Raw genomic sequence first — 11,796 nt, 5'->3', positions numbered from 1 at the left:
CTGGTGGATTTGAACTGCCAACCTTTCAGCTGAAAGCTGAAAACTCCAGACCAGCATTCAGTTCCTCTAAACCTGGAATATTCAGGACTCTCTTGGTGTCCCCAGATACTCTTTTCCTGGCATTTAACAAACCACCATTGAGGATAAGCTCAGTAGATACGGTGGCCTTATGTCTCACTTTCACAGGGACACTGGCACAGGCACATACACAAGAGCACACACCACAGGCACAAGGACACAGCCCCAGGAGACAAGGACATGATCCTTGCAGTCCTCAGGGGACTGCAGTCCTCAGGACATTGCTGCTCCTTCCATTCACAACAACTAGTGCTCTTGTGGTCCCAGTGCCCTTGAGAAAGCTCTATGAGGTGGGGCCAGTCTTCCATGACCCAGAGGATGAGCTGAACAGGAGAGAGTGGACCCGAATACAAGTGTGGACACATCTGCTCCTTCTCGCTGCACTGTCTCCTGACCAGATCCTGATCCAGGCCTGGAGGAAGAGGCATCACTGTGACTGAGCAAAAGAAAGGCTTTGCACTGGCCTCCACGGCATGGTAGGTTCATCAGGGAAGTGAGGGAAATAGGTAGACAGAGGTCCCGCTGAGAGAGGCCGCAAGGTTATGCTGGTGGCCACAGCAACGGGACACAGCTAGCATATTCCTGGTGAAATCATGTAGTAGAAAGTCTACAACAAGGGTAAAAATGAATTGACTCTTTTGACAACATATACAATGAGAAGAAAGGAAGAATAAAGCAAATATAAAATGGAAGGAGACGTTTATTTTTGTTGGGGTCTCCAGAGACTTCTGGGCTGGGCTGAGCTCACTGGCTTTCCCCAGAACAGGGTTCTGCACCATGGCTCTGTTTGTGGTAGTCTGTAGCTATTTCTCCCAGAATGGACAGAAACTCAGAAAACTCAATCTTCTTATCATGGTTCTTGTCCTTTTTCTCAAAGATGTTGGCCAAGTAATCTGTGCCCCTTTTCTTCTGTGGGGAGAAGATACAAACCAGAAAAGTTCAGTCACACACACATTTTTGTCTGGAAAAGGAGAAGAGGGCAGAATCAGGCAGGGAGAGGATCCCTTGGACACACAGAAGGCATGACAGTTGGGGTGGGAACATGAGCTTCACCCTTGAACTTCTCTGAGGGGTACAGCTTAGTCAAAGATCAGCATGGATGAACAACCTCAGAATACTGTACTGGGTCACCTGGAGATGCCTTGAGGACTAAGTGCAGGGTGGGAAGAAGCCTCAAGCCCCAGGCCTCCACCCTCCTCTTTAGGGTATCACCTACCTCTGTTCTTCCACTAGTAATTAAAAATGGATCCTAATGCCTTGTTTTCTTCATCTCTAACACTCCTTTCCTGCTTTTTTCCCAACAAAACTCATCTGTCCTGAGTGCCTATTCTTGCTTGTCTCACAACTATATTACCTAATCATCAACTCTTTGGGTTACTCAGTTCAATGTATTCTAGTACGCAAATTAAGTCAGGTTTGTGAATGAGCTTTGTCAATTGTAAACAGGGATTTTAATTGCTATTAGTGATGGCCTTTCTATTGCTTTCGCTCTAACCTCAGGGACTTGACAGGAGTCATCGAGAGGTGGTCCTGAACACATGGGACTGAGTCTCATGGAAGAAGCATCAGTGAATAGGGGAGGGGACCTGCTCACTCCTCTCAAGAAGCAGCATGTTGTTGATCATCTGCTAATAGCTGTTTTTATTGTCACAATTCTTTTCAGTATTTTCACACATTTCATCTCCTTACATCCTCATAATAATCCAGGAAATAAAGTTCTATTTTCTTCTTTTTGCAGGTATGAAAATTGAGGATCAGAGAATGACAGTGACTTGTCCAAGGTCACACGGTATAATGTGTCCTCAGCCATGCCAGGGCCCTACTCAACACTGACAATCCAGACACCACTTACACAGGCACTGAGGAAGTTGGGGAAATTCTCCTTCATCATCTTCAGCAGGCCAGGCTCGTCGATCTTGTCATCATTCCCAGTATACTTATGAAAGAGGTTGATCATGTCGATCATGATCTGCTCAGCTTTACTGTTGCTCATCTTTGCTTTGAAAAAGGCTGAAGGACAGAAAGACATTGACTTTCATTTCCTTTCCCAGAGAAATGGTCTCCAAGTTAGATGATGGGGTAGGAACTAAGGAGCAAGTGAGGGCAGGGTTTATGGGGAGTTAAAGAACTTATGTTTTCCTGGGAAGGGGATGACTTGCCTCAAAAAGGAGAGAAGACTAGGTGTTGGGAACGAGACACACAGGCCAGGGGGCAAGAGGAGCTCCAGGAAGACAGCAGAAGTCCATCTGGGGTCAGACCCACAGGGAGGTGGAGCAGCGAGAGTAGGAGTCAAACCACATGGAAAACATGGACCTTGCAGCAGGATCCCATGCACATAAACATTTGAAGGACCCCACACTTCAAACAGCACCAAACTCATCTCCTTCAACTTTAAAATCTGTGTTAGAGTCACAGGGCAGAACAGTGTCATTGGCAATCTGGTTGCTGACTGTCTTGGACATTCTCAAGAGCAGGACCCCCTGTACCCAGGAGTATGTTGCAAGCCCTCCATGACATGGGGTCTGGAAGTCCCTGGCTTTGAGTGTGAGCAGAGAAATAGCCTATGTGAGTGGATGGGGGTCTTTCTGAACCATCCCAAAATTGAGAAAAAAAGACTACAGTCACAGTCATCTTCAAAATTTCAAATGAGTGGTTACCAGGGGTAGGACAAAGGGGGTAAGGGGAAGCTGAGAAAAAGAGAGAGAGAGATTTCAAAGGAACATAAATCACTGCCTCAGTTCTTAGGCTTTCGGATGGGTTGAGGGTGAAGGTCCTTTGGATCTTCTGTTATAAGGAATTATCTGCCCTGTGCTCCTCTCTTCCATCAGATCATCAGGGCTTCAGAATGTTTAAAAAGAGAGAAGAATTCAGGTTCTCTCTCCAACCATCAGAGCTCTGGACTGGACTGAACCTGAACTCAGAGAAATTCAAAAATGGAGTTGTTCCATCCCAGGCTGTCCCAAAGCATACAAAAACATATTTTTGCTCCATTAATGCAAACAGCTAATAATAAACAACTATCAACTTTACAAGTGGAAGAAAGGTCTATGCTGGCAATTACATAAGACCACCTGGGTCATGTGTTAGTTTGGGCCAAACCAGAGGCTGAGCTCTATGCCACAACAGTGACTTGGGATTCCCTGAGGTGAAATTGGGAGTGAGAGAACTTTGATGATCAGTATCTTAGCCAGGGAGAGACAGGTCATCTCACCAGGGCAATAGTGAATTTGAGGTTCAATTCTAGGTTTGGGACAGTCTTTGAAACCATGACAGGTGACCCTTAACCCTCATTCTCCCTGGGAGGTGGGATGTGCAGTGGGTCTTCATGAACCCTGAGGTTGACCATCAGGTGACTCCAAGGAGGAAAGAATGCAAGGAAGACAGGGAGGGTCCTGTCCTCAGATCCTACCCAAGGTATTTCCCCAAAGAGTTCTCAGAGAAACACCAAGTGACAGAGCCAGAAAAGAGAGAAGGCAACAGATGAGAATCTTCAGCCTTGGGTTGAAGTTACACAGTCCCATAGTGGCAGAGCCAGGACTAGAAATCAGGATCCCAACCCCTCACCCACTGCACCTCTCCCTACTCCTGGTGGCAGCAGGGCAAGAGGCACCTGGCACAGCTCCTGGGAAAGCACAGAGACAGATGCAGACTTACCAGAGCCGAGGATGATCACAGAAGAGAGGATGGGGGAGACTGTGCATCTGGGCATAGAGCAGGCCCTTTATATGGCTCAGCCTGGGTCTGCAGGGCAGGGAGGGAGCCCTGGAGCCATGTGTGGTGTCTGCTTCCTGTAGCCCTGCCCATGCAGGTGGGTGGACACACCTCAGGCCATGCAACCAGCATGTCCCACCAGCATCCAGGGCCACCAGTGAGTGCACTTCCTAGCTGACCTCACCTAGAGCCTCCTCCTCCCGCAGACCCAAACTAGAGCTGAGGTTGAGTGGTCTGTGTCGTAATAGAACACGGAAGCAGTAGATAGAATCTGATTTCTGAAAGCTAAAAGGAATAAATGTTAGAATCCTGCACTGCAGCATGTCTCTGTCCTTGATTATGCCTAGATTGGTGGCTTATAGCCCCACTACCTCTGCCAATGGAGTTCTTACACTGTATCAGGCATCCACTTACCCACTGCATATGCACTGTGTTGTGTACCCTCACCACCACCCTTGGAAGTCAGTACTATCATCCCATTGTAGGAAGGGGACATTGAGGTATCAACATGTTAAGGACACTTCACAAGGTTCCACAGCTAGTAGAGGGAACAGTCGAGATGTGTACCTGGATCAGCCTGATTCCAAACCTTCCTCTTCACCCTCAACCAAGCCTCCAGGGTCACATAAGGCCTGCCTTCTGGGTATTCAAACTCCAAAGCAGGGTCATTTCATTGTCATCCTCATATCAGACCCTTCCAGAAGTCCTGGGAAGGAAACCGGTGTCATCACTCATAGATGACAGACCAGGGAACACAAAGGATAAGGGATTGAACAGAATCACACAGCAAGTAGGAAGGAACATAGGACCAGAATCTATGGGACCTCATTCTAAGCCCCCTACTCCTGACCTTCATCTTACAGCTCCACGAGGGGGCTTGGGCTCCACTAGGAACAGCATCATCTAGAGTGGAAGGTGTGGAACCCCATGGGATAAGCCTGCAGACAAGAGATTGAGCAACTCTCCCTCCATCCCCATGCCTATGACTTTCTGTTTTGGTTTTTTTTTTTTTTTTTTGGTACCTTCCTTTGATGTCTTCAATCTTCCCTCCTTCCTCTATGCAAATAAGTTCATGTCAGCATCATGCACTGTCCAGGTTCTGACATGTCCCTAACTGCTACAGAAGGGTTGGTCCATGTGCAAAAGGTAGAAGCCTGATGATCAGCATGAGGGTGTATGAGGACATTCTGAGGAGCCGCCTTGCTGACTCACGGAGGTGTTGAGGTGTTATTTGTGTCTGCTCTCTGTTCCTGTAAATCTTCCAAACTATCTCCACCACTGTCATATACATACCACACCCTTGGTAAGGCCCTGTGCCTGCAATAGCCCTCTATCTCCAGCCAACCTCCCTGTCTCTTTTCTGTGTCCACATTTCGACAAGACTACGCCGCTCTGAACTAGCTGTTTTAAACCATTTCAACTGTACTAAAAAGCTTTCAGTGGCAGACACACAAGAAAGTGGGGAAAGTGGGATGTCTTCAGGTGGAGGAGATGGGGCTCTAGTGGTCAAGAGTGGACACAAGATTTCATTTCCACTTAAGCACTGTTTTGATGTTTGAATTTTGCACCATGTCCACATACTCCAAACTCATTGTTAATTTCACTTTTAATTTTTGTACCATTCTGGCCCTCAGGGTCAGAGGCTGAGGTACTCATAATACTCATACTTCGTTCATTTCAATCAGTTATCTGATCTGTTGAAAGGTCCCTCTCTTGTTTATTTGTGTCTATTCTTCACTCCAGTGCAGGTTCCCACACAAACAATATAATCTGTTTCATTTATATATATTCTTGCAAAATGTCCATTTACTTTGGTCCATGTTCTTTTTTCCATTTTAACCATTTTTATGTGTACAATTCAGTGGCATTAATTACATTCACAAGATTGTGCAGTGATCACCATTATTTATTTCCAAAAACTTTTTATCACCCTAAATGGAAGCTCTATACCCATTAAGCAATAACTCCCTAGTGCCTTCTCCCCTGAGCTCCTGGTAACCTCTAATCTACTTGCTGTCTCTATGAATTTGCCACTTCTAGATATCTCATATAAGTGGAATCACGCAACAACTCTCCTTTTGTGTCTGGCTTATTTCATTCAGCAGATGTCTTCAGGGTTCATCCACGTGGTAGCACACATCACAGCTTTATTCTTCTTTGTCACTGAATGATAATTCATTGTGTATATATACCACATTTTGTTTATCCATTCATCTGCTGATGGGCACTTGAGTTAATCCATCTTTTGGTTATTTGTGAATAGTGCTGCTACGAACATTTACATACAGTTATCTCTTTGAGTCACTGCTTTCAATTCTTTGGAGCAAACACCTGGAAGTGAAGTTGCTGGATCTTGCAGTAATTCTAACCTTAACTTTTCAAGAAACCCCAAAACTGTTTTCCACAGTGGCTGCACCATTTTACATTTCCACCAGCAATCTGTGAGAACTCCAATTTCTTAAAGTTTTATTCTCAAATAGATTTAATATATAGAATAACGCACAAAAATAAAAGGGTACAGCTCAAACAATTATCTCTTACACCCATAACCATCACCAAAATCAAGGAATAAACCATTGCCTGCATTCCTGCCAATCACTGACCTTCTTTCTCTTCTCAAGACAACCACTACCTGAACTTGTATGATATGGCTCACTCTCTATTATCTTTACATAGTTTTACCACTGACACTTGCATTTCTCAACACTATAGCTTTTCCTGCTTTTGAACTCCATATAAATAAAAAATATATATATATGGTATATTTTCTTTTGTGTATGCCTTCTATTTCTTGAAATCAAATATATATGCTTTACCCATGTTATGGTGTATAATTAGGGAGCCCTAGTGGGAGTAGAGTAGTGCCTAAGGCACTTGAGTGCTAAACAGAAGGCTGGTGGTTCAAACCCACCAGCCACTCCTCATAAGGAAGATGGGCAATATACTTCCGTAGTGATACTGCTTCAGAAACCCAAGGAGGGGTCACTATGAGCCACATCTGACTCAACAGCACATAACAACAACAACAACAGTGGGAGCTCTGGTGTTATAGTGCCTAAGGCATTTTGACTGCTAGCCAAAAGGTTGGCAGTTTAAGCCACTCCACAGAAAGAAGATGGGGCACTCTACCTCTGTAAAGATTTACCACCTTGGAAACCCAAAGAGGGTTGCTATGAGTCGGCATTGACTCGATGGCAGTGAATTTGGATTTTTTGATTAGTGGGACAATCATATTAGTGAAGCACTCGGCTGCTAACTGAAAAGTTGCCCGTTCAAACCGACTCAGTGACTCCACAGGAGAACGACTTGGTGATCTGCTTCTGTAAAGATTACCCAAAAACTATAAGGAACAGTTCTACTCTGTCACATGGGGTCCCTATGAGTCAGAAGTAACTCACTAGCACCTAACAACAACAACAGTGCATACTTGTGTTTGTTCATGTTCTTTGTTGTATAATATTCCTTTGCATGAATATGACTGATTTCTGCTTCATATACTATATATTGTTCATGTTCTTATCTTCAGAAACCGAAAGAGGGGTTGCTATGAGTTGGAAACAACTCGATGACAGTGAGTTTGGTTTTGGGTTTATATATATATGATTGTGGTTTATATATAGTGAAATATACATATATATATTTATGCAATATATGTTGTTATTGTTGTTGTTATGTGCCATTGAGTCGAATCTGACTCATAATGAACCCTCCTTGAGTTTCCAAGGTGGTATCACTACGGAAGTAGATTGCCCAAACTTCCGTCCAAGGAGTGGCTAGTGAGTTTGAAATGCCAACCTTCTGGTTAGCAGTCAACTATCTTAGGCACTATGCCACCAGAGATCCCGTGAAATATATATATATTATATATATGTAAGAGTTCAAGTGGCATAGTGCCTAAAGCACTTGACTGCTAACCAGAAGCCTGGCGGTTCAAACCCACCAGCCACTCCTTGGAAGGAAGGTTGGGCAATCCTACTTCCGTAGTGATACTGCCTCGGAAACCCAAGGAGGGGTCGCTATGAGTCGGGGCCGACTCGACGGCACATAACAACAACAACAACAACAGTGCCTAAGGCACTTGACTGCTAACCAAAAGGCTAGAGGTTCAAACCTACCAGCCACTCCTCAGAAGGAAGGTTGGGCAATCTACTTCCATAGTGATACCACTTTGGAAACTCTAGGAGAGGTCACTATGAGTCAGATTCAACTCGACGGCAGTGAGTATGGGTTTTTAGTATGTGTATACACACACACACACACACACACATACATCTATACATACACACACACTTCTTTTCCTGAAAAATGGTCCATGGTAGGCCCTGGGGTACTTAATGACTAAGAAGAGGATGAGCCTCAGGACACATATCCCTAGACTCCACAAAACTAATTCATATCAGTCCTGGTTGCTGCTGATGAGATCAACATTTGCAACCATTTTTAGCAAACTCACTGCCATTCATTCAATTCTGACTCATAGAGAACCCATTGGATTTCTGAGGCTGTAAATCTTTATGGAAGCAGATTGCCCCATCTTTCTTCCAAAGAGCAGCTAGTAGGTTTCAACCTCTGACCTTCTGGTTAGCAGCCAAATGCCTTATCCATTATGCCACCAGAGCGCCAATATAAATAAATAAATAACTGATTTTTTTTAATAAGGGGTAGGGGCAAAGCAGTCCTGGGGTGTTTAAGGACTAAGGAGAGAATGACCCTCAACACATAGAACCCCAGACTCCACAGAACTAATTCATATCACTAATTCATATCATATAGTTGGAGCCCACACGCTGACGTGGGTAAGGGGAGGGATATACGGAAAGGGTTTATGACCACCATGATAACATTAGAAAATGGGAGGACACTGAATTGTGTACATAAGAGATAGATAACAGATGCTAATACCAACCACTGAGTCCACAATACTGCATTACCATTAACACCAAACACCAGGCTACAGATAAACACATAAACACCTGGGAGGATCAGATGGGGGTCAGTGGACAGGAGTACACTCTAGACCAAGGATAGATTCAGCTGAGGCTGATCTTGCACAGACACCAGTGGTACAAAATACCTGCAATCATTATAGAAACAGTAGAAGACAGACACAGAGTAATCCCTCACAGACATTCAGACACTATGAGAGAGAGATCCAATAGATCTACCAGCTCAGGACCACAGTATTGGGGGACACCAGACTCAATTGGCACAACAAAATACATAAAAGCCTTGTTCTGCATCCTACATTGGTGAGTAGCGACTGGAGTCTTAAAAGCTTTCAAGCGGCCATCTAAGATGCAGCTAATGGTCTCCTAGGGTTGGAAGCAAAGAAGAACGCAAAAAAAAAAAAAAAAACCAAGGGCATTTGGAAGCAATCAGCCATGGGACACAATGGCCCTTGAGACCAGAAGAACTGGATGGTGCCCGGCTACCAATGCCAACCACTCAGGAAAGGATCGAATCTGGAGATCCTGGATAGAGTGGGAGGGAAAATGTGGAACAAAATCCAAAAACTCAACAATGACCAGAATTAATGGTCATATGGAGTCTGATGAGACCCCCAACACTATGGCCCTGGAATACATTCTGTGCCTGGAATAAAAAGCACCCCCAGGGGCTGGCTTTCAACCCAACAGTTAACAAGATGTACATGCAGACAACTCAACCCCGGATGCCGCACCCACACACTTTATGGTAATATATCCCTTAGAGCAATAGACCATGGGACACCAGAGAACCAACATTCAAATTGAGGAAATGCAGGACAAACAGGAGTGCATAATTATGAGGGGCACAGGCGGAGGGTTAAAGTGTAGGGAGGGGAGGAGACTGGGTTAGGTTTGGACATGGTGAATGGGGAGTGAAACTAAATATACACATAATGTAGAATGTAAAACAAGCTCTTGAAGTAATAAATAAATAAATAAATAAGATTTATAGCTTTGGAAACCATATTCCAGAGAAAAAGAAAAAGGAGGGAAGTTAAACTCTGTCTTATAGAAATTGACTCTATGACAGTATGTATGGTTTTCATTTTTATCACCTCATATCACTCACCATCACCTGAAGAGTTTCAGGGAATCATCCTATTCCTTAGCAAAAAAAAAAAAAAAAAAAACTGGCACCCTTTAAATACACATCCAGGTCAAATCTGGCTTGGAACCATCTCCAAAGCCTTTGCTCCTGGGTCACCTTCTAATCTTATTCCTATGCCTCTTTGGGCTTCAGTTTTCTTCAGGTGTTTTATGTTGTGATTTGGACCTATTCATTCAAAGTTCATTTCCTTAGCGCTTACCAAGCACCACTCACTGTGGTTTTTTTATGTTGAAGATATAGTAGGGAATTTAAAATTTAAAAAAAAAAAAGGAAACACCTTAACCCCCCCCAAAGATGTTCACATTTAGTAGAGAAGAAAAAAAGAACAAAATAGAAATTGTAGATGCTGAAAGATGCATCATGAAAGACAGAGGAGACTCAAAGCAGAGAGCAGTCACTGCTTTGGAGAGGAGGGATGGACAGAGAAGAACCATGTGGGAGGTGACTTGGGAATGAATGTTGACCCTACATCAAGTGTTCCTCACATAAACAAGACAGGAATAGATTCCAGACACATGAGCAAATGAAAAGGGGCAGGAAAAGATACATCACATTAAGACCAAAATAATTTTTATATTAAGCACACATAGGTGCCAGAAAGCTGAGGAGAGAGAGGCTTGGACCTGGCACTGATTATGCCTACCCAGGTACCCTGCTACACTTCTGAGTTAACTAATCCCCAGTTTGCTTGGGTGTCAGAGTGTCTAGTGCCATGATGTTTGTCCTGCTTGGTCTGAGCCACTCCTGACAGCCTTGCCTCTGCTCTCCCAGCCTCCCTTGCAACTTAGATTAACCATGATTCCAGCCAGTCCTGACCAATGAAATAGAGACTGAGTTCTGCTTGGGTGCGGCTTCTGGGAACTTTGCTCTCCTGACGGAAGGGGATGAGGAAGCTGGCTCAGCCCTTTGCATAATCTTCTCCTTCTCACAACTTAATCCCAGGTACAGTACACAGAGCTGTCCATCATAAAATGTCAGTTGCTTTAATGTCACCGTTCATGCCCCACATGTCACGTTATTCATTGTTTTCTAGTCAATTCCAATTCACAATGACCACGTGTGTGCAGAGTAAAACTGCTCCATAGGGTTTTCAACGCTGTGACCTTTCAGAACCAAATCACCAGGCCTATCTTCTGAGGTAGTTCTGGATTGATTCCAAACTTTTCAGCCAGTAGTCAAATGCTTACCCATTTGTACCACCCAGAGCTTCCATGTCACATGAACCCTCCTGTAACTCTCAGCTGTGGAAACTTCCCTCCTGGGCCTTAGCCTCCTTGTCCTGTGATCTGCTTCATGTGAATTTTTTTGCTATCCCACTCCCCTGAGGGCTCTGCTTTAGCTTCAGTGTGGGTAAGTCATCATCTCCCTGTCCCCAGAGCTGAATGTGAGACACCAGGAAGTGTTCAGACAAGGTGAGGAAAAAGAAAAGCAAACTGAGAAGAAGTCAATCAAGTAGTAATACAATGACCCACCTCTACACCCCACACCCCCACCACCTCATCAAGGACACAACCCACAAAGCCAAATCACAGGACAAAAGGATATTATACAGGCCTTTGCTTCCTTGTCAACCTCTAGAAAGACAAAGAGCACAGTGCCCCTCCAGTCCCAAGTATCTGTCCTGATACACTCCAGATGGATCAAGAACCATCCTATGATTCTTTATTTTGTAAGCCAATCTGCTGTTTTGCTGAAAGGTGATCTCAGGGGCTTATTTCAGTACAAGATATGAAGGATGACTCAGAGCAATAGTCTCGGGGGTTCTCTGGACTTTTTAAGAATGTGAGGTTCTGTTCCAGATTAGAAAAAAAAAAAAAAATCTTAATATTTAGGGAAACCAATATTGCATATCACAGAACCTAGAAAACAGTAAAGGTGGTGGGGAGAAAATGCAATGAATCAAAGAAACCT

The 11,796-nt window shown here is 44.2% G+C and overlaps 1 protein-coding gene across 1 annotated transcript; it reads right to left on the bottom strand.

The window, feature by feature from the left end:
- Positions 1-822: 822 nt before the first annotated feature.
- On the bottom strand, positions 823-2,071 carry LOC103203527 (protein S100-A7-like). The gene is made up of 2 exons (XM_007948587.1): positions 1,931-2,071; positions 823-987 (listed from the first exon to the last, which is right to left on the bottom strand). The coding sequence occupies exons 1-2, from the start codon at positions 2,069-2,071 to the stop codon at positions 823-825; spliced, it is 306 nt and encodes a 101-aa protein (XP_007946778.1).
- Positions 2,072-11,796: the final 9,725 nt, after the last annotated feature.

The sequence above is a fragment of the Orycteropus afer genome, unplaced genomic scaffold, assembly GCF_000298275.1.
Source record: "Orycteropus afer afer isolate SDZICR_OR568_19922 unplaced genomic scaffold, OryAfe1.0 scaffold00217, whole genome shotgun sequence".
Classification (NCBI taxonomy): Eukaryota; Metazoa; Chordata; class Mammalia; order Tubulidentata; family Orycteropodidae; genus Orycteropus; species Orycteropus afer.
The sequence above is the reverse complement of the archived record's forward strand: the minus strand, read 5'-3'. Positions and strand labels throughout refer to the sequence as shown.

Excerpts from the sequence above, each read along its gene's own strand:
- LOC103203527 (XM_007948587.1), bottom strand. The coding sequence starts at position 2,071 with ATGAGCAACAGTAAAGCTGAGCAGATCATGATCGACATGATCAACCTC. Across the intron at positions 988-1,930 it reads CCAACTTCCTCAGTGCCTGT|AAGAAAAGGGGCACAGATTA; the intron begins GTAAGTGGTGTC and ends TTCTCCCCACAG.